Below are 21,379 nucleotides of genomic sequence, written 5' to 3'. Positions count from 1 at the left end.
GTGACAGTGATGTGCCAATCGTGGTAATGGGCACCCATGGTGGACAGTGTTGGCTGGAGCCTCCCGACTAAATCAAGCCTGGAAGCAGAAGTGGCATCCACTTCTGAAATGGCTTGCCTCCGGAAACTCTATGTACGAACAGTGTTCAGGCCATTCGTTCATAGGGTCGCTATGAGTCGTCTACTACTCGACGGCATTAAACAACAACAACAACAACACATAGCACCTCAACAAGAAAAAGGTACATGACCCAATCACACGATGGGCAAAGGATATGAATAGACACTTCACCAAAGAAGACATTCAGATGGCAAACAAACACATGAAGAAATATTCAAAATCCCTAGCTATCAGAGAGATGCATTTAAAAACAACTATGAGATATCATCTCACACTAGCAATAATAGTAAAGTTCAACAGAGGACCAAACAACAAATGTTGTTGATGCTGTGGAGAGATTGAAACCCTTATTCACTGCTGGTGGGAGTGTAAAATGGTTCAAAGTTGGGAATAGAAATATCATATGACCCAGTATTTCCACTGGGAATATACTGCTGGGAATAGACTCTAAAAAATCAGAACCGCTATTCAAACTGATAAATGCACATTCATGGTTATTGCTGTGTTATTCACAATAGCAAAGAGATGGAAACAACCAGAGTCCTCATCAACAAATGAATGGCTAGATGGAATACTATGTAGCACTGAAGAATAAAGAGCTTGTGAAACATTACACAACATGGGTGACCCTGGAGGACACCGTTGTTATATGCTGTCTAGTCAACTGTGACTCATAGCAAGCTGATCTGTAACAGTTCTGAGGCCTGCCCTAGTCTAAGCCAATTTCACTGACTCTGACATACCTACCCACATTGCCCCAGTTACTGTATCAATCCATTTCATCCTTGGTCTTCCTATCCTGTGCTGACCCTCCACCCTTCTAAGCAAGTTGTCCTTTTCCAAGGACTGATCATTCCTGGCCATGTGCCCAAAGTACATAAGATGGAGCTTCAAAATTCTAGCCTCCAAGGAGAAACTCGGTTTCATCCTCTCCAAGACAGATCTATTTGTTTCCTGGTGGACCATGATAGTTCAAGACTCTTCTCTATCACTGCTAAGTGAAATGCGTGTTGGCAAGAATAGGAAAAGAGTGGATAGAACACAGTATTGGGACAGATGAGACAGAGAATTTTTAAAAGTAATATATGATTAGGAATTATCTCTAAGACAATGGTCCAGAGTAGGAGGTACATTTAAAGGAGTATTGGGGGAGGGGCAAAGGTGGGAATTATGGAGGAAATTATACAACAATGAATCAATATTAAAAAACAAAGTAAACTGAAGGACAGGGAAGATGGGGAGGGAGGAAAGTCTGCAACAATGAATGAATGAAAATCCAACTTTTTGTAAAATTTTGTTAAAATCACAATGAAAATTAAAAAAAAAGTCTAAAGAAGAAAAACAAGGAAAAAAAAAAGGAACAGGGGATATCTGTTTTCCGGGATCTTTCCAAAGTCCTAAAGATAAATGATGTCAGTTTAAAGACTAAGGTGCATCTGATTAAAGCCAGAGTCTTTCCAATCCCCTGCTATACATGTGATAGCTGGACAATGAAGAGGATGACAGAAGAATCAATGTCTTTGAGTTGTGGTTTTGGAGAAGAGTGCGGAATATAATATGAACTGCCAAAATAACAGCTGTGTATTGGATATGGACAAAGAGAGTGCTCTTAGGAGGTGAGGATGGTGAAGCTTTGTCTCATATACTTTGAACATGTTGCTACCAAAGTCTTTTTCTTGGAAAGGGACATCATTCTTGGAAAGGCAGAAATTCAGCAAAGGAGAGGAAGATCCTTAGCGAGACAGATTAACACAGTGTCTGTGGCAATGGGCTCAAATGGATAGTTGGGAGTTGAACCTGACTGGACAACAACAATGAGTAAACTTCAGGGCCTGGTGGGTAAGGAATTGTGCAGCTAAGTCAAAGGCAGGTGGTCTGAATCTACCAGCTGGTCCACAGGTGGAATATAAACAATAGCTTCCTGTGCAATTTAAAGTCTTTGAAAACCTGCTGTAAGTTCAGCTATGGGTTTGTTTTCATTTCACAGCAATGAGTTGTATGCACTGACAGGCAGGTTGCATTCCAGCAATATTTCAGAAACTAATATTTGTCCTAATAAGATATGATCACTTTAATGAGTGTTTTAAAACAAAACAGGAAGGGGGGAAATGTATTACACTGTTTCAGTCAGAAATATACATGTAAAAATGCAAAATATATTTCTAGCTATGGAATAAAGAAGTATGAATGCCCTTGAAAGAAATTATGTAAAACCATACAGTAGGAAAACTTTTCTATTTATTTCCAAGTGGCTGAGTCCAAGAGATCCCATTTCAGCACTTATTTAAAATAAATGCAAAAATTTTGAGACAAACAAAATTAGAAGGTAATCTTCATCCAGAAAGTTGATGGAGATAAAAAACAAAACAGAGCAAAACAAAATGAAAACCAACTTCTTATGCCCAGCTTCTAATGCCTGCAAAAGTAAAAAAAAATAAAATACAGTGGCAGGAAATTTACAGTGGCAGCTGTAAGGAACCAGAAGTTTCCTGTGTACTGAAAATTCCTAAAGGAGGATGCTTTAAAACCCAGGAGAGTTGATAGTGCTAATTCATAATGGACTTGTGATAAAAGTACAGAGCAAGTTCTAAACTTGAAGGGGGAAAGACAGAGTGTAGGGATACAGATTCAGAGAGGAGAAAGGGTTAAGAAGATACATTTAAAAAAAAAGAAAGAAAGAAAAACTAAAACCACCAAAGGTAACAGAGTTCTACATAAAAAGGTCTGAATCTATGGCTATAGCAAGACTTGCCTGAATATTGTGATATTATGGGCTGAGCCATAAAGATTTGAGAACCAACTCAGAACTCTCACTGCTTGATACAGGACAATTTGAGTATTAACAATTAAAAAACATAATTGGAATACACTGTTGAGTTTATAATGATAATAAAACAAACAAACAAAAAAACACCCACAAAACCCATCTCCTGAATAGTTAGAAAACTGGAAAATAATGAAGGGGAAAGGGAAATTAATACATTATTCATGCCTCTCCTATATATAAACTGAATTTGAGAAAAGTTCATTACTGAGTCTTAAGAGACTCATTTGACCATACATTGGATTTCCAAGGCTGTAAACTGCACGGGAGGGAACTGCCCATCATTTTCTGGCTAAGGAAAAGTTACTGTTCTCACAATGAAGTTCAATCATAAATGGAGACAAAGAGTCTTCACTGTGCCAGTATTCATAGACATATCCATGTGATCCTAATAAATGATGTTTGCAATATGCTTTGGATGTTACTAACATCTTCTAATGAAACTTAAAAGCACATACTTGTTTTTGCTTTTCAAACTGAATCAGATGTCCAGTGTCTCAAGAAGGCTAATTAACCAGAACATAGTGAAGTAGATTTAGTCAAACATCATTGGAAAGAACAAAATTGTCTCAAAGAGAAGATAACTATTAAGAGTAGTTGTTAAGTACAGAGATATAGCTTTATGCTCTAGAACCTTTAGAACAAAACAATGCAGATCTTGGGGTTTTCCTCCCATTTTCATTAAATCTTGGATAATTAGGAGTGTTATACCTAAACAACATGCTTCTGGAAACTCTATGAACTTTGATAAATGATAGTTACAGAAAGGCTTCAGGCATTTTGTTCATAGGGTCTCTATGAGTCGTGCTTGACTCAAAGGCAATCAACAACAACAGTACCTAACCAAGAAGCTGTGGTTAGAACAAGGGAACCCTGCCTGGTTCATAATCAAGAAAGAAATGTGTCAAGGATATATTCTTTACCCATCAATCTATATGCTAAACAGATCGTTTGAGAAACTGAAGAAGAGTGTGGCATCAAGATTGGAGGAAAGCTCTTCAATAACTCGCTTTATGCAGATGAACCAAACTTGCTTGCTGAAAGCTCACCCTTGGCACCAGCAGTCAGGAAATTAAAAGGTAAGTTGGTTAGCAAATTCTACAGAGGCATCTCTAGAGTGCTAATAAGCAACAAAACCAGTCTAGAGACAAAGGTGTACCTGATGAAAGCCATCGTCATTTCAATTTCTTGCTATGCATCTGAGTGTTGGACTATGGCTATGGATGACAGAAGAATTAATGTCTTTGAGTTGTGTTCCTAAAGAAGGGTACTGAATATCCCAATGACTGCCAAAAGAACAAATATGTCTGTCCTGGAGAAAGTCCAGGGTGATCCTTGGAGGCAAAGATGGTGAAACTCAGTCTCACATCCTTTGGGCATGTAATCAGGATAGTCCAGTTATTTAAAAGATGCCCTTCTCCAAGGTGGAGTGTTAATCCAAGAGAGCAAGATGCTCAATGAGATGGATTGACACAGTTAACAGCGGCAACAGTGTTAAGTGTTTTGAAGATGGTGAAATTGGCTCAGGACAGGATAAGGTTGAGTTGTTCATAGGATCACTATGAATCACAGTCATTTGAATGACTCAACAATAACAGCAAAAACACACTGAAGAGGCAGAGCAAAGACACACTTGTTGTGTACCATAGAGTCAGAAGTGATACATAGCAGACCCTCCAGCAGATTTTCAGGGTCAGTTAATCACATGGGAGAACACTGCCCATTGCTCTTCTGCAGAGCAGCTGGTCACCTCAAACTTTGTGCCTTTGGGATTGCAGTGCAGCTTCTTGCCACTAGTTCACCAGAGCTCTGATTCTGACCACCCAGAGACTAACTTGTAGAGATTATCTCAATGTAAGAAAGGTTGATGATGATAGAGAAGTTGGGCACATTTTCATTCAGGATTCTGAGAACAGAGGCATTATGTATCTCTAGAAATATCTGTGCCTTTAGAGGCTACTGCGAACTTGTTTTTGTTGTGTACCATTGAGTTGGAACTGACCCATAGCTTACCCTCTGGCTGATTTTCATAGGCAGTAATCACAAGGGAGGCGATATCTCATCCTTCACTTGGAGAGCAACTAGTGAATGTGATCTGTGTCTTTGGGATTGCAGTACAGATTCTTACTATCTTATCTAAAATAGCTTTAAAATGATCATTTAAATGAGGAAAGCATGTCTATATAAGCAACAGAATAATTTGACAGAAAAAAAAAAAAAAAGAACCAACCTCAAAGCTGTTGAGTCCAACTCATGGCAAGCACCCAGCAGAAACTTTAGGATCTAGATCTTTGGAGAAGAGGCTACCCATCTTTGTCTCATGGGGCAGTTGGTGGTTTAGAACTGTAGACCTTTCAGTTAACAGCCTGGCATTTTTAGCACAGGACCCTAAATTTGCATATCCTGTAGGAAAATTTTAGTTCTAACTTTCCTAAAGAACTAAAAGCTCTCTGGGCTCAACCTTCCCATCTAATCAAAGGGTAATGTTAATGTGGGTTGTGTTTTTTTTTTTTTTTTGTGAATTATAACAATTTTAAAAGAAAATATAAGAGAATGGAAAACTATATGAAAAAGCAAGAAGCTTCTATGAATTAAACAATACTTATCGAATAGATTAATATGTATTGGAGAGTCTCCACCTTTCAGCTAGGGACCACTTAATCCTGACATGCAATTTCTATTTGGTGTCAGCATAACAAAGTCACAACGAAAAATCATATTAAACTGATTCAGTTCTAGAACTATTTAATTAGATCTCATGGGATAACTGCTTTGTGACACTGTTTGGTTTGTGGTTTTTTTTTTTTTTTTAATAAATACATAGATGGAAGAACATGTTAGCATGTGACTCAGTTATTTTTTTAAGCTATGACAACTGGAAATAAAATACTGCTCTCTAGTGCTAAATCAATACCCCTGAGTATATCCCAGATCTATAAATAATTAAGTCAGAGATTTGTAGAACATAGTAGGCTCCGGATCTGGATGACTTAATACTGAATGTATACCATTACTCAATAAGGATCTCTGGTGGCTTAACAGTAAGGAATTGTGCTGCCAATGCCTAGGTACATGGTTTGAATTCACGAGTTGCTCCACAGAGAAAGATGGATAATCTCCTCCTGTGGAATTTACTACCTCTAAAAACCCATGGGAGGGTCAGCTATGGGTCAGTTCCAATGTGCTGGTAGACAACAACAATCACTCATAATCACAATCTTCGTCTTTCCAGGCCTCAGATTTCCACATCTGTAAATTTGAAGATTCATGTTGTTGTGGATATGACATTGTTTATCATTTGTAGAGATCTCATGTGTACAGAATAGATCTACTCCCCAGGATTTTCAATGCTTTGACCTTTCCAAAGCAGATATGGATTAATTACCCCAGGCAGGTTCAAAGAGCCTACCTTTTATAAAGTCAAGCACTTTGCCATTTACAACTTCATGGAGGTATTAATAGTATCTCCCTCAGAGCTCTGATGGAGCAGTGGGTAAACTCTGGCTGCTTTTTAGAAGGTTGTTAGTTTGAAGCTATAGGCTTTTCTACGACAGAAAGATGTGGCAGTGCTTTCATGAAAATTACAGCCTTGAGAACCCTTTGTGGCAGCTGAATTCTGTACTACATGGATACTATGGGTCAGAATTGAGTTGAAAGGAATTTAGTCTAACTTTATCAGTATTATTGGTCATATTATTATCATTGCCATGAAGGTTTATATTTTACTTCTTTCCAATTGATTTGGATATGTGATTAGTAGAACACAGAGAAATGTTCTTTTTATATATGTTAAGTGAAGTTGTTACCATGGGAATGGCGAATAAGACAGGAAAAGTTAAGCTGAAAATTGGAACTTACGCTGAATTTTCAACTAGAATATTTTCATAAAATTTCTTCAAGATTTGCCCATGTGTGCATGTAATCACTTTGGATGCTATTTGTTCTTTCTTTAGATTAACCAGTGAATACACACTCATCCATTCAAACACTCGTTCTGCTCAGAGTAGTTCCTCTGGCTCTCCTACCTCAAATTTCCTTCCCAGTCTTTTCTGTACTCTCATACTTCTTCCTCCATAAATCCAGCCCAAACTGTTCCAGTCTATCATAATCCTATCCGATCCTGAGGACCTACACCATAAAAGAGCTGGTTTTCATTTACTGTCATATATTCCTCAATATATTCAAAAACTTTTCATTGTTTATGTCTTTTCTCTCATTTTATCAGTATGTACTTCTCATTTATCTCTGTATTCTACAGAGAACTCAGCTAGCAGCCTGAACATAGCAAAATGTGCACGTAGTAAAACATTTGCACAGTGAAAATAAAACAAAACCAGTCCAAATCAAGTCTGGATTAGAAAAGGATTTCCATATTATATAGGCCAATGCCTTTCCCAAAGTTCCTATCTTACCACATATCCCCAAGGCATAACCTCTGATTATATTTATAAATAATTCATTACCACTCTAGAGTACTGAAGAACAACAATATCAGTCAGCAGACGAAGGTGCACCTGATCCAGCCACGTCTCCTAAATTAGATGCTACGCATCAAAAAGCTGGACAATGACTAGGGATGATAGAAGGAGAGAAGAAGAATTGATACCTTTGCATTGTGGTGCTGGAGAAGAGTATTAAATAAATCATGGACTGCTAGGAGGACAAACAGGTTAATCATAGAGAGGGTAAAACCAGGCTGTTCCTTGGAAACAAGGATTCTGAAACTCCATCTTACATACTTTGGACATGTTTCAAGGAGAAGTCAGTCCCTGGAGAGGGATATATCATGCTTGAGCAGGTGGAGGGACAGTGTAAGAGAGGAAGACCCTTGATGAAATTAGTGACTGGGATAAGGGAGGTAGGCGTGTAGCAGAAAATAAGGTTGGCAGGATAGAGCCAGGTTCAGCGTCCATACGGTCGCCATGAGTTGTAAGCGACTTGACAGTATATAACAACCACTACCACCAGTAAAGACATCCAGTTTTAAGAAGCTATGTACATTAGGAAATAATTTCTTATGTGAAGTACTGAGAATCAAGTACTACTGAACTGATCTTGGTTTTCATTCCATTTACTTTTCTATCTACTCAATAATGATGAATATAGATAATGATAAAAAATATTTACATTCTCACATACTACAACACCACAAAAACATTTAGTTCTGTATGCTTGAGTGTACTAAATAATGAGTGTCAAATAGAGGATGGTGATGGAAAATGATAGGATTTGGTAATAATTTCTTAACATTAAAAATAGTGAAACTTTTGAAATATACTTCAGAAATTTTAAGTAATTGAGGAAACTTGGAAATTTAGTATTTAATAATTCAGTTAAATAAGAAAATTTTGCATTCAGCAATTACAAGACATTACTTGGAACCAACCATACCGAGGAATGCTGGCAGTATAGTAGCTTATTGCTGGAGATAAAGTTAAGGGGTAAAATAGAAATAGTTTCATTTGTCTAAATATAGGGTAGATTATTTCCTAGTAATAATAGTTTTATCATACTTGAAGCGCTTGCTGCAATGATCAATGACTGCAGCCTTCAATTTGGATTGAAGCTCAATATCAAAAGAACAGAGATTCCCACCACTGGGCCAAAGGCAGCATTGTGATGGATGGTGAGGAGATTGAGATTTCAGATAGCTTTAGTTTGCTTGGTTCTATAATCATCACTCTTGGCACCAGAAGCCAGGAAATTAAAAGATGTGTTGTGTTGGGAAAAATCTGCTGTCAGAGACCTCTCCAAAGTACTAAAGAGCAACGATACGAGTTTGGAGACTAAAGTGTGACTGACACAGGCCATGGTTTTTGCAATCACTTTTATGCATCAGAGAACTGGACAATGACTAGAAGGAGAATTGTGGCCTTCGAATTATGGTGTTGGAGAAGAATATTGAATATACCATAAACTGCTAAGAGAATGAACAGATTCATCCCGGAGAGGGTTAAACCATTCTCCTCCTTGAAAGCAAGGATTCTGAAGCTTCGTCAGACATACCCTGGACATGTTTAAGGAGGGACCAGTGTCTGGAGAGGGATGTTAGGCTTGGGAACGTGGAGGAACAATGCAGGAGAGGAAGACCCTTACTGAGATGGATTAAATCAGTGACTGGGGTAATGAGGGTATGTGTGTCAGAGACAGTAAGATTGGAACAGAATAGAGCAGGGTTCAGAGCTGTTGTACATAGAGTCCTATGGCATATAACAACAACATACATGATGAAGTTAAAGTTGGTCTTTAAATACATCAATGGACTATTTCCTTGAAAGAATGTCTTAAGAAGTCCTTCTCAATACTCTAGACATGTGCAGCTTATAGTAAGATGCACTGATAAGTAATAAACTAGCCAATCCTTTATTTCAGGTTGCATTGTTACAGGCTAGGATGACCTAAGAAATAAACTAAATAATTTCTTTGCTATTGAGCAAAGAAACATACTTAGAAAAAGCATATAATTAAATACAAATTTTTTTCATGAGAAAATCATGACCTTACTGAGAGAAAAAAAACCCAAAATACATAATAACTGTTAAAATACAATAGACACATAAACCCAATAGCAGAGAACTCCAAGTGAACAAATAATTAGACTGAAAAGAAGTAACTTTTAAGATGGGCATACAATACAAGGGAAATTTGTAACAATAGAAGATTTAACAACTTAGTTTATGCTAGAAACAATAGAAGCTATCTATATTTAACTGATCAACTGGAGAGAAATTGCAAATAATCAAGAGTAAACAATAAAGTATTCTTTTTCACTTACAAATATGTATTCTTCTCTGACACTTTGTAACTTGAAAATTTATTCCTGATTACAAAGGGGGTCAAATCTTACCTGGCAAACTTAAAACAGTTTGAAAGACAATTTAAAAAGAAAAGTGAAAAAGTAGGCTATAATTTTAATAGACTATCATCTGGTATAAATATATGATAATATGAAAAATTACATGAAAAAAAGAACTATATATATACACACACACACACACACACACACACGCACACACACACACACACACACATACATACATACATGGAGATTGATGGGTACTCTCCCTCTATGTGATTAACGACCTCTGAAAACTTGATGGAGGGTAAACTGTTGGTCCTTTCAGACTTGATGGTACAAAATAGAAACAATAACAATCTAGCTATCAGTTAGGAGGTCAAATGTTATTTATCCCTCTTTATTTCAAAGCAAGGGAGTTCTTGTGGCCTAGTGGTAAGAATCTGCACTGCAATTCTGAAGGCATGCAGTTCAAATCCACCAGCTACTCCTCAGGAGAAAGATGGGTTTATATATGTATATATAAAATTATATATATATATATAGAAGCCACTATCCTCTGACAATGTGTAACCTATTCATCTTCCAACAGCAATAGAAGGTCAACTAGGTTGGGGTGAGGCATGAGTTACACCAAAGATTAATGTCAGGAGGCCACTCCTTGCCATTTTTCTTGCCTGAAAGAACCAGATGCATTCTTCTTTGTTTTCCTCTTCCTCTAATAAGTTAACCTTGGATTTCACCAGAGGGAAAGTTGTAAGAATATAAAAAATATACATAGATAAGGCAAAACAAGCACTGCAACAAGCCAAATATACAGTAGCCAAAGACAGTCCAGGAAAACAGTCAAGGATCAGCAGGAGTGACATGGGTGCATGTGGAGCAGTAGGGTGGGCTTGTGAACTGCCAGTGACCATGGAGCCGACCCTCCCCCTATCTAAACAATGAAGCCAGTAGTTGAGTGTTTACTGTCCTCTTTAATTAAATGCTATTTGATGACTTGGGAAGGGAAACCATAAGAAAGAAAAAAAAATCTCTTCTAGAAATGTATTTCTAGAGTTCTTAAGAGTTTTAAAATTCTAAAGAGAACTATGATAAAATCCCAGAAAGAAACTTGGGTTCTTTGAGTTAGTGCCTCCTAACCAAAGTGTTATACTGGCAACATTCACTATGGAGACACTAATGGAGATGAGCCCTTTCTCCACTCATCTTGGGTTATTAGAACATCACTTGCTCTGTGCTATGTGGTCCACAGTAAATTAGGGTTGACTTCTTGTCTTCCTGTTAATCCTCGGGATGCACTTTTCCAAAGGAAAGGAATTCAAAATACAAGTTTTGAAGTTGTTGTTTTTGTTATGTGCTGTCAACGCACTTGCGACTCATAGCAACCCTATGTACAACAGCCCTAAACTCTGCTCTGTCCTGTGCCAATCGCACTGTCTCTGACACATCCATCCCAATTACCCCAGTCACTGAATCAATCCACCTCATAGATGTTTTCCCCTCCTGCACTGTCCCTCCACCCTACCAAGCATGATGTCCCTCTCCAAGGACCTGTCTCTCCTCACAACATGTCCAAAGTATGTTAGATGGAGCCTCAGAATTCTTGCCTCCAAGGAGCCACCCAGTTTAAACCTTTCCAGGACAAATCTGTTTGTTTTCCTAGCAGTCCATGGCATTCTCAATACACTTCTCCAGCACCACAGTTCAAAGGCATCAATTCTCCTTCTATCCTCCTTGGTCATTGTCCAACTCTCCGATGCATAACAAGTAATTGTGAAGACCATGGCCTGTATCAAACGCACCTTAGTCTCCAGAGGGACACCATTGCTCTTCAGCACTTTAGAGAGGTCCCTAACAGCAGACTTTCCCATGGCAATGCGCCTTTTAATTTCCTGGCGACTGGTGTTAAGACTGTTGACTGTGGAGTCAAGCAAACTAAAGCTGTGTACAATCTCAATCTCTTCACCATCCATCCTGATGCTGCCAATTGGTCCAGTGGTGAGAATCTTTGTCTTCTTGACACTGAGCCTCAATCCATATTGTAGGCTGCAGTCCTTGACCCTCTACATCAGGCGCTTCAGGTCCTCCTCAGTTTCAGCAAGCAGAGTTGCGTCATCTGCATAACGCAAATTGTTGATAAATCGTCCACCAATCTTGACCCCACATTTCTCCTCATAGAGCCCAGCCTCCCGGATAATCTGTTCTGCATATAGGTTGAAAAAGTATGGAGATAGGCTGCATCCCTGGCATACACCCTTCCCAATTTTGAACCATGCAGTGTTCCCTTGCTCTGTTTTGATGACTGCCTCCTGGTCCAAGTATAGGTTTCGCATTAGCACGATCAAGTGTTCTGGGATTCCCATTCTTCTCAGAGTTAGACATTCTTCTGGTATTCTCTGCTTTCAGCCAAGATCCATCTAACATCAGCAACAATATCCCTAGTACCACGACCCCTTCTAAACCCAGCCTAGACTTCTGGTAGTTCTCTGCTGATGTGCAGAAAAAATAAGTAGGAAGCTATTAGCTGAAAAATTATCCCTGAGAAAAGAAAAGCATAAAGGGAGCCAAGAGAAAATTATTCAAATAAAAATAAAGATGATATTGAGAAAGACTAAGGGAAGAATCTACAAAGAAAGATGAATTAAAGGTTTTAAACATTTTGCTCTTTATTGTCTACTAAGAAAATTTACATAGCTTTACTCACTCACTCCTTGCATCTATAAATTACATAGGAGGAGAGTGGTCACCATGCCTCCTGAGATACTGGTGGATTTGAACTGTCAGAGAGGCATGAACGTTAGGTCAGCAACACAACTACCTACAGACTACAACATGAGAGTGCCTTTTACGTAGCTTAGGAATGGGGATGAACTAGGAAATATTAGATTAATACAGGCCTCAGTAGGGATTCTCACACATAAGAAATTCATACTTTGAGGAAAGCAGTTTGATTCTTTTTCAGAAAAAGAATTTTATTATTATAAGAACTACCAATTACTGAGAATCCTATACTAACAAGCACTGTGCAAATGCTTTATATTCATTTTCACTACTTTATGTGGTATGGATTATCATGAGGTTTTACTGATAACAGAACTAAGAAGTAGGTAACTGATCAAGATCATGAAGCCAAAAAACAAAGCAAAGCAAAACAAAACAAAAAACAGAACAAACCAAAACGTGACCAAAACACAACCCCAAGCCAAATATAAAACAACAATGAGAAGCTGTAGTTGGAATCTACCTGACTCTGAAGTTAGATTTCCCCCAACAATACTGCCTATAATATAAATTTGTTCAGTAACAGCAAAGATTTCTCTTCAAAGAGCAATTTCCCAAGACTGCATTTTCCACTTAGTTGTGCCTGAATTATTGATTTGTTTATAATTGCTATCCTTTACTATAAAGATCTATGTTTAATTTGAGGAGCAAGTGGCCTATTAGAAGGATAGTTTCCTTTGCAAAAATTATATGCCAGTTAAAATTAACATAAACTTATAACATGAACATGAATGCTTAACAGTCTGGCCAGGTGTTTTTAAGTACTATAGTACAACTACATTCAACATCTTTGAGAATCTTGACAAAACACTACAAATTATATCTCAGATAAGTTGCTGTTTCTGAATCAATGTAACCTATAAAAACCTTCAAAAATCTCACTATGTGAAACAGAAGGTGTGTACAAATATAATGCCAGAGAGAAAAGGTCAGGAGTAAAATAACTAACTTGAATATGAGTAATGTACTAGGAAGCAGATCTATAAAACAGCCCCTTAAAGGAAGAAATTCATACGATATTAAGTGCACATCTAAGTTTATAATCTCTAAATGGCCTCAATAAGAAAATTGTTCCACAGAGTATATCTACTTTCACAGTTAAAGAAGAAGAGAGGGAAAAAAAAGGAATCTGTTTTTCCTCTTAGAATCTATAATTAACACAGGGCAAGAGGACACAGGCAAACTCCCCTGGCAGAACGGTTACCTCCAATAACATGCTGTTTCTTTGGTTACAATGAATAATCCTTATTACTGTCTTTTTGACAAAAATTTATTCATGTGTTATTGGCATTTTACCAAGGAAAAAGAAATGAGCTGAGCTGAGCTTTTGATAAGTTCTTTTAATAGCAATTATAGCACGATCTCATAAAATAATCAACCTTTTCCCCTCTTCAACAATTATATTGCCAACATTTTGGTGAACAGCACCAACAGTATCAGATGCACAGAAACTTTCAGCATGAATTATATGAATATCAAAAACTCAGAAAAATAAAAGGGAGGGATATGAGGTGAGAATGACGTATTGAAACTAGAAGACAATGCGGGTAGGAGGAAAATGTTGTTAGATTTCATGTTACCATGGGAGAAAGTCTCCAAAATGCACCTTTCTGGTTACTCTCAAATAGACTACATTATTTTAAACTCTTGCTAAATGAACATTACTATGACTAAGCAGCTTACAAAAAACCATTGCCTGGGCCAAACGTCCTACAAATGTCGATTTAATAATTTTTTTTTAATAAGGCTCAGCATTTATGTTTTAGAAGCATCTCCAGTGATACTAATGTGTAGACAGGGTTGAGAATAAGGCTGTCAAGAAATCAATTCATTCAGTCATGGGAGATGCAGTGAAATTATAAGAGATTTGAATTTGTAAAATGTGGTACAAACCAGAATGATAACCGAAGGGGAGTAAAAAATAACAAGTCAAAGTCCTGGAATGGAAGATTTAGAATTTGTGCAGTGAGCCTTTTTATGAACCTGATGTGGGAGATGTGATTATTGTCAGCACTGTGGAGAGTGACAGATACCCAAAATGGAGCAAATGACCACCATCTTTGAGCCTGGCACGATCACTGTCTTTGAGACTGGCACAAATGTTTCCAATTCTGCAGTTAAAGGTATCTGGCTCTATGTAATTTGCCCTGTATGGTCTAGTAGGCAAGGAATTGCACTGCTAAGCCAAAGGCAGAGTTCAAATCAACTAGCTGCTCCATGAGGAAAAGAAAAAAGAAAACCTGTGAGGGTCACTATGAGTTGTAGTTGATTTGACAGCACATAAGAACAACAACAACAATGACTGCTTTGAGTCAGTTCCAATTTGATAATTTGATAAAGGAGTATAACACTGCCCCTGCCCTTTTTTTTCTAATGAGGACATTAGATTTCTATCAAGGTATCAATCTGTAATTATTCCCAATCCAATACATGCACATTTTTGAAATTTGAGTTTGTTCTGCCTTCACTGTGGTAATCATGACAGAACTAAGAAGAATTAGATAAAAATCTTGGCTGAAAATCACTAAACTGAATAACTGAAGAAAAAAAATCAGGGATATAAATCAATAGAAACTATACTGCCAGGGTTTTAATAATACAAGGGAAAAACTATGAAATTTGAAAATATCAGAATCATGAAAATATCACTAAACAACAAAAACAAAAATAGCTCCAGTGAACAAGGGAAGGAAAAGAGGATAGAAGAATTCTGTCGGACTCCTCTCAATATCCCTTTTCTGTTGTTGTTATATGTCATTGAGTTGGAATCAACTCATAGCTAACCCTCCAGCTGGTTCTCAGAGGCAGTAAATCGCACAGGCAGATACCATTTATCCTTCTGTGGAACAGCACAATTTCTGACTAAGCCATCAGAGCTGCCGTAGGAAGGGAAAATCTGTCAGCAGAACGAACACATCTTTCGAATTAAAAAAAAAACAACTGTGTACCAGGTCCAGACAGGTGTATGAACTCAAACATTAATTCCCAATTTCTTACTGAAAATAGGAAATGAGAAATTCCTAATTCCCTATTATAAGTGAGGAAATGAAGTTTCAGAGATGTGAGGAAAACTCCCTAAGACCAAACAACAAAGAAGTTGAACTCTGATCTTCTGTTGGAAAGCCAGTACATTTTATCCTGCTCCTTTCTTCTAGGACATTTCTTTGTACATGGTAACTTAATAGATCCCTTCCTGGGAACTACTTCTACCATGTAACAGTTCCTAGAGTACTATTAACAATATTTCCACTGCAGAACCTCATTCTTGACATGCAGAGTTCATTTTAAGGGTCCTAATCTATAGCTCCTGGCTATGAGCAATTTGAAAATTGGCAGCAAAGAGATAAAGAAAGGAAAAAGAAAAGAAATTAAGAATGGAGATGCAGTCTTAGAACTAAGGCTGAGTGACATGTAAGGAGTGGCAATGACTATACCAGCTATTTAGCCAATCTGAATATGTATTTATACACACCAGGGTAAAATTTCTAATATGTAGACAGTAAGGAGATATTATTGGTGGTTTTGGGGAGTGACAGTATCAAAGCAGTGCAACATATCAACCAGGAGGGGGGAAAAAAAGGAAAAGAAAAACACAAAAGACTGTTCTCTTTGCACAGTAGAATTAGAGGAAAAAGGAACCCAGAAACATGCTTAAATTCAGATGAGACAGTTTTATCAATCACAAAGGACTAAAACAAAAAAACACAACAAATGTCTGCAAAGAATTTAGGGTTATTTTTAGGTGAATGATTTTTAATGTTTTTTTTATTATTTTTTAAAATTATAGTTTGATTGAAAGTTTACAGAACAATTGGTTTTCCGTTCATTCATATACCTTTTGTTTGACATTTATGACAATGTCCACAATGTAATTAGTTATTGTTTCCTTTGTTATTTTTTCCTTTTACTGAGTGTTTAACAATTTTATTATTTTATGAATTACTTTTTTTTATTTTGTTAGAAACCTTGTTTTACTAGGTTTTTACTGAGTTTTATATAATCATTCATATATACTGCATTTCATATCATTTATTCTTATTGAGCTATGTCTATTATTACTTCCTCACTTCAAATACCCTGGAATTTTTCTTTTTCCTTTATTCTCCTCCAAATCCACCCCCATGGCTATTGTAGTGTTTTTCCAAAAGAGAAATTTAACAGATGATAAAATGCAACTCTTCCTCCAGGGAAGATGACCAAGAAGATATTCTAGGATTGGTGGCATTTATTAGTACATGTTGATTACAACAGGTGTGGTGTTAAGGGTTTATTGTTCAAAATGGCCTATCCATTAACTTATTTTGCTATGCAGATAGGCAGGAATATGCAAATAGGATGTGTAAGTCTATCTACAATAGGATTGACTAGTCTCATTAATCCACAAGGGGATTGGCTTGTCTCACCATGGATCCAGCAGTAGATTTGGAAAGCCTCACTATCAGCAAAGGAGAATCAGGCATGCAGTGGGGGCACTTCAGGACCAGAGATTCTCTTGCCAGCGAGACTTACAGCAGCAGTAGCAGCAATGTGGCCAAAGCAGAGGACCAGAGACTCCACATGAGGCCGACCTGGCCTTAGGAATACTATTCCTCACAGAAATAGAGTTAAGAGTTTTTGCCCAGGTTAATTTGGAGGACTAGGGGTGTGGGAGCCATAATTGAGAGGACTGAGAGCTTTGTAACCCTGGCCTAAAGCCACGAGATCCAAGGCTGAGGCACCTGACTACATCTTTTAGAAGCTGTCCTGACTGTATTCTGGTACTAATCTGGATTATAACCTTTTAACTTCCCCAGTATCATTCTGTGTGGTCTGTTAGCTATCGCATCAGATTTTGGAAGCAGTAAAGCAGTCAACTTCGTGTTGGGATGAGAAGAAAGAGGTGAGGGAGAATAGCGGACATGTATGACCTCATAGGAATTGGTTTTGTGTTGCTGATTGGGGCTGCTCCCCTTTGTGAAGTTTTAAAGGTCAGATATGGCCATCCCCATGCAGTCCTTTGCTCTTTTCACAATAGGAGGGGAAATAAGTATTCCTTTTCCTCAACTGAGGAAATACATTCTTAAAATTTGATTTATAAAACTTCTTTATAGCCAAAGGTCTATTGAAATCTTTTTAGATTACACACACAAATTGATGAGAAAAGGCTATATAAAGCCAGAAAAAAATTTAAAAAAAAATAAAAAAAGAAGAAAGTTGTGTTACTTCCATAAAATAATTTCTTATTTTTTATAAATATATTTGCTTCTCTATACAAAACAAGGTGAAAAGTAGAATTTAAAATCTTACAAATGCATAATCTTTTATAGTAACTACAGGTTTTTGCCTAGTATAAATTTTTCAATGCTTAAAAAAATCTAAAATCTATGACATTTAGAATGTCAGCATGAATGCAGTTGATATATTATTAATTTAAATACATCAACTCAATGTAATAATTTTAATAATGTCTTTACTTACATCAACTGTTTAATTATTGACAGTTATTTTCATCATAAAATTCTTTTACCCATAATTTAGATGTTATTTAAATGTGCATATGTGTGTATGTACTGCATTTGTGTATGATTATTTCCAATAAATTAAAATATAAATTTTATTCTAGTTCATACCAACATTGATTGCTTGCTTTTTTAATAATTAAAACTAGCAAAATGAAAGTAAATTGATTCCTATAAGATAGCAGTTACCATCTTTGTTAAAAAATTCCTTTCATAGTTTTGTGTATTTTTTTCAATTCTTAAAAAAGATTAGGACAGTGACTCATTACATACCGTAATCTGTGATTTTACACGACACCAAATACAGCTCTTTTAGGTTTTGTCCTTCCTTGGCAATGACTTCTACACACCTGAAATACGTAACAAAGAAAAAAAAAGTTGCCTTAATGTGTTCATGTTAAATTAGTAAGGGTTTAGGCATAAGTGTAACAAGGCAAGGTCAGCTTCTGATGAAGGTCACATGTTTCTTCTCTTAACAAATCCTCTCTCAAGGGTTTCAGGAAAAAAAAATTCCACTTTTTCTTCTTTATCTCAATTTCTTTCTCTATAAAGATAGATAGATAGATAGATGATAGATAGATACAAAGATACATAGATACACAGATACATAGATATAGCTAGATATACTTTCTTTATATAAATATATATATCCTTTCTTTATATAAATATATATATTCTCTAATTTAAACACCAATGTTCTAATATCTAAATGCCTTTTAATTAAATATTTTATGAATAGTGCATCTTTTAAAACCAAAGAAGTAGCAAAGAGTGATGGTTATAAATGATTATCACACTTCTGTTATCAGATACAAATATCCTTTTGTGTAGTCTACTGTCTGAAAATTTGCTGGAGAGTCAGCTATGAGTTGGTTCCTACTCAACTGTACAGAACAACAAAAACAAACACACAATATACACATCTAGTAATAAGGCTTTGCACTGCCAACCCAAAGGCACGTGGTTCAACTCTACCAGGTATTCCACAGGAAAAAGATGTACAATTTCTTCCTGTGTGATGCAAAACCCCCAAAACCCACTCAAGGGTCATCTATGAGTCAGTTCCAACTTGATTTCACATTACAACCACATATACATAAAAATAATGAATAATATTGACATAATTTCAATGAAGCCATAGAACACATATGTCTTCTGGGGAGCTTGACAACACGGAAACATTTTCTGTGAAATTTTATTCAACATAAAAACAAATTAAAAGTCTGTGGGTGGCATCAGGATGGATGGTGAAGAGATTGAGATTGTTTACAGCTTCAGTTTGCTTGGCTCCACGGTGAACACTCTTGGCACCAGCAGCCAAGAAATAAAAAAATGTATTGCGATGGGAAAGTCTGCTATTAGGGACCTCTCTAAAGTACTCAAGAGCAATGGTGTCTCTCTGGAGACTAAGGTGTGCCTGATACAGGCCGTGGTCTTTGTAATCATTTGTTATGCATCAGAGAGTTAGACAATGACTAGGTAGGATAGAAGGAGAATTGATGCCTTTGAGCTGTGGTGCTGGAGAAGAGTATTGAATGTGTCATGGACTGCCATGAAAACAAACAGATTCATCCTAGAGAGGGTTAAACCAGGTTATTCCTTGGAGGCAAGGATTCTGGGGCTTCGTCTGACATACTTTGGACATATTATAAGGAGAGACAAGTCCTTGGAGAGGTACATCATGCTTGGTAGGGTGGAGGGACAGCGCAGGAGGGGAAGACTCTCTATGAGGTGGATTGATTCAGTGAGTGGGGTAATCGGGATGGGTGTGTCAGAGGCAATGTGATTGGCACAGGATAGAGCAGGGTTTAGGGCTGTGGGTCGCTATGAGTCACAACAACAGCAACAATTTCTATAGATGAAGGATGATAAAAAAACCTTCTGTACACGTAAGATCTTCAGGGTTTTTTTTTTTATCTTAAAATGTTTTATCCTCAAATATCAAATGAATTACTGCATGAGTATAGGTTATTTTCATAATAGATATGGATGTATATAATTTAAGTCTTTTTCTGGTTTCATTTAAGTGAAAAGGTTTTAATGGTGCACTCTGTTCTAATAGCTTTAGTGTAACTTGTAGTACAGAATTGAATGAACTTTAAAAATAATGATTAACAACACTATTCATTTTGTGGTTCCGTCCTCCTAATATCAGAAAAACCTGTACAGTCACACTGACAGATAGGTACATGTGCCCTTCAATGCATTCACTGTTTTAATCTTTATAAATAACAGTTAAGTGAAAGGGTAAAAAGCAAAAAGAGTCATTACCCTTTCCTAGGAAGTAAGGATCAAATAATTTGATACCTGTGTGTATAATCCATCAAAAATTACACAGTATTCATCTCTTTCAGATATTTTATTTGCTGTCTCGTTTATTTGTAGGTACCTTCAAAAAATGTCAGGAAATTTTATACAATTCTATTCCATACAATTCATTACTGAAGGTTAAATTAGTTAGAGGGAGGACATTTTTCTTTAAAAAAATATTTTTATACAATTTTCTTCTAATGGAATGACAAATATTTTAAACTTTATCAGGATAATCAAATAAACCTTCATATGGGGCTATTAAAATAATTTAAGATAAAAATCAGTTCCTTCCCAATGCTATATAGAAAACTATCAAAACAGTAACATACGGCAATTATGATTGATATAGGTTATGGTGAAGGGAAAATTTAAAACTTAATTTCACATGTCATTTTGCTTTAATGGAACATTTAAGGACTCATAAAAAAGAAAGGATAAAAACAAAAACGAAGCATTACAGACAACAATCATGATTTATATGTAATCTTGAAAAGTAATTTTCATATACTAAATATAAAAATAAAGGCCATGGATGATTATGATATCCTAAATTTCTTTTAAAAACACTTGGTATCAAAGATACATATCTCATCGCTCTCCTCAACACTTACCAAAAACATGTAAAGGACCCATATTTTGTGTGACCAACACGAAGAGTAAATTTGTGCAGAAGTAATGCTTATAAAATCAATTGTATTTTGTTCTCATTGCTCTAGGTATACATTTTAAGATGTTTGATTTTGTATTTGATTACCAAGAGACCACTCTCTAAATAGATGTAATTGGCTTAATGTGTTCCTTCTACTTATTATATAAAACTACTTTATTATATATTTATATTATTGTTATTATTTTTACTACTGTTGTTGTTGATTGCTGTTGAGTCAAGCATGACTCATAGTGACTCTATGAACAAAAGGCCTGAAGCCTTTCTATAACTATCATTGTTTCTCCAAGTTCATAGTTTCCAGAGGCAGGTTGTTTAGGAAGTGGATGTCACTCCTGCTTCCAATATTTATTATTATATCATTGTATATTTATTTA

The 21,379-nt window shown here is 36.5% G+C and overlaps 1 protein-coding gene across 1 annotated transcript in view; it reads right to left on the bottom strand.

Annotated features, from left to right (window-relative positions):
• Positions 1 to 21,379, bottom strand: part of FBXL17 (F-box and leucine-rich repeat protein 17) — an 809,991-nt gene that overhangs the window by 261,526 nt on the left and 527,086 nt on the right. Inside the window, exon 7 of the mRNA XM_006895052.1 lies at positions 18,296 to 18,372. Coding sequence (XP_006895114.1) covers positions 18,296 to 18,372 — 77 coding nt within the window. The remainder of the gene's footprint in view (positions 1 to 18,295; positions 18,373 to 21,379) is intronic.

Source organism: Elephantulus edwardii, unplaced genomic scaffold (assembly GCF_000299155.1).
Source record: "Elephantulus edwardii isolate Elephantulus edwardi_28Jun2011 unplaced genomic scaffold, EleEdw1.0 scaffold00156, whole genome shotgun sequence".
NCBI lineage: Eukaryota > Metazoa > Chordata > Mammalia > Macroscelidea > Macroscelididae > Elephantulus > Elephantulus edwardii.
The sequence above is the reverse complement of the archived record's forward strand: the minus strand, read 5'-3'. Positions and strand labels throughout refer to the sequence as shown.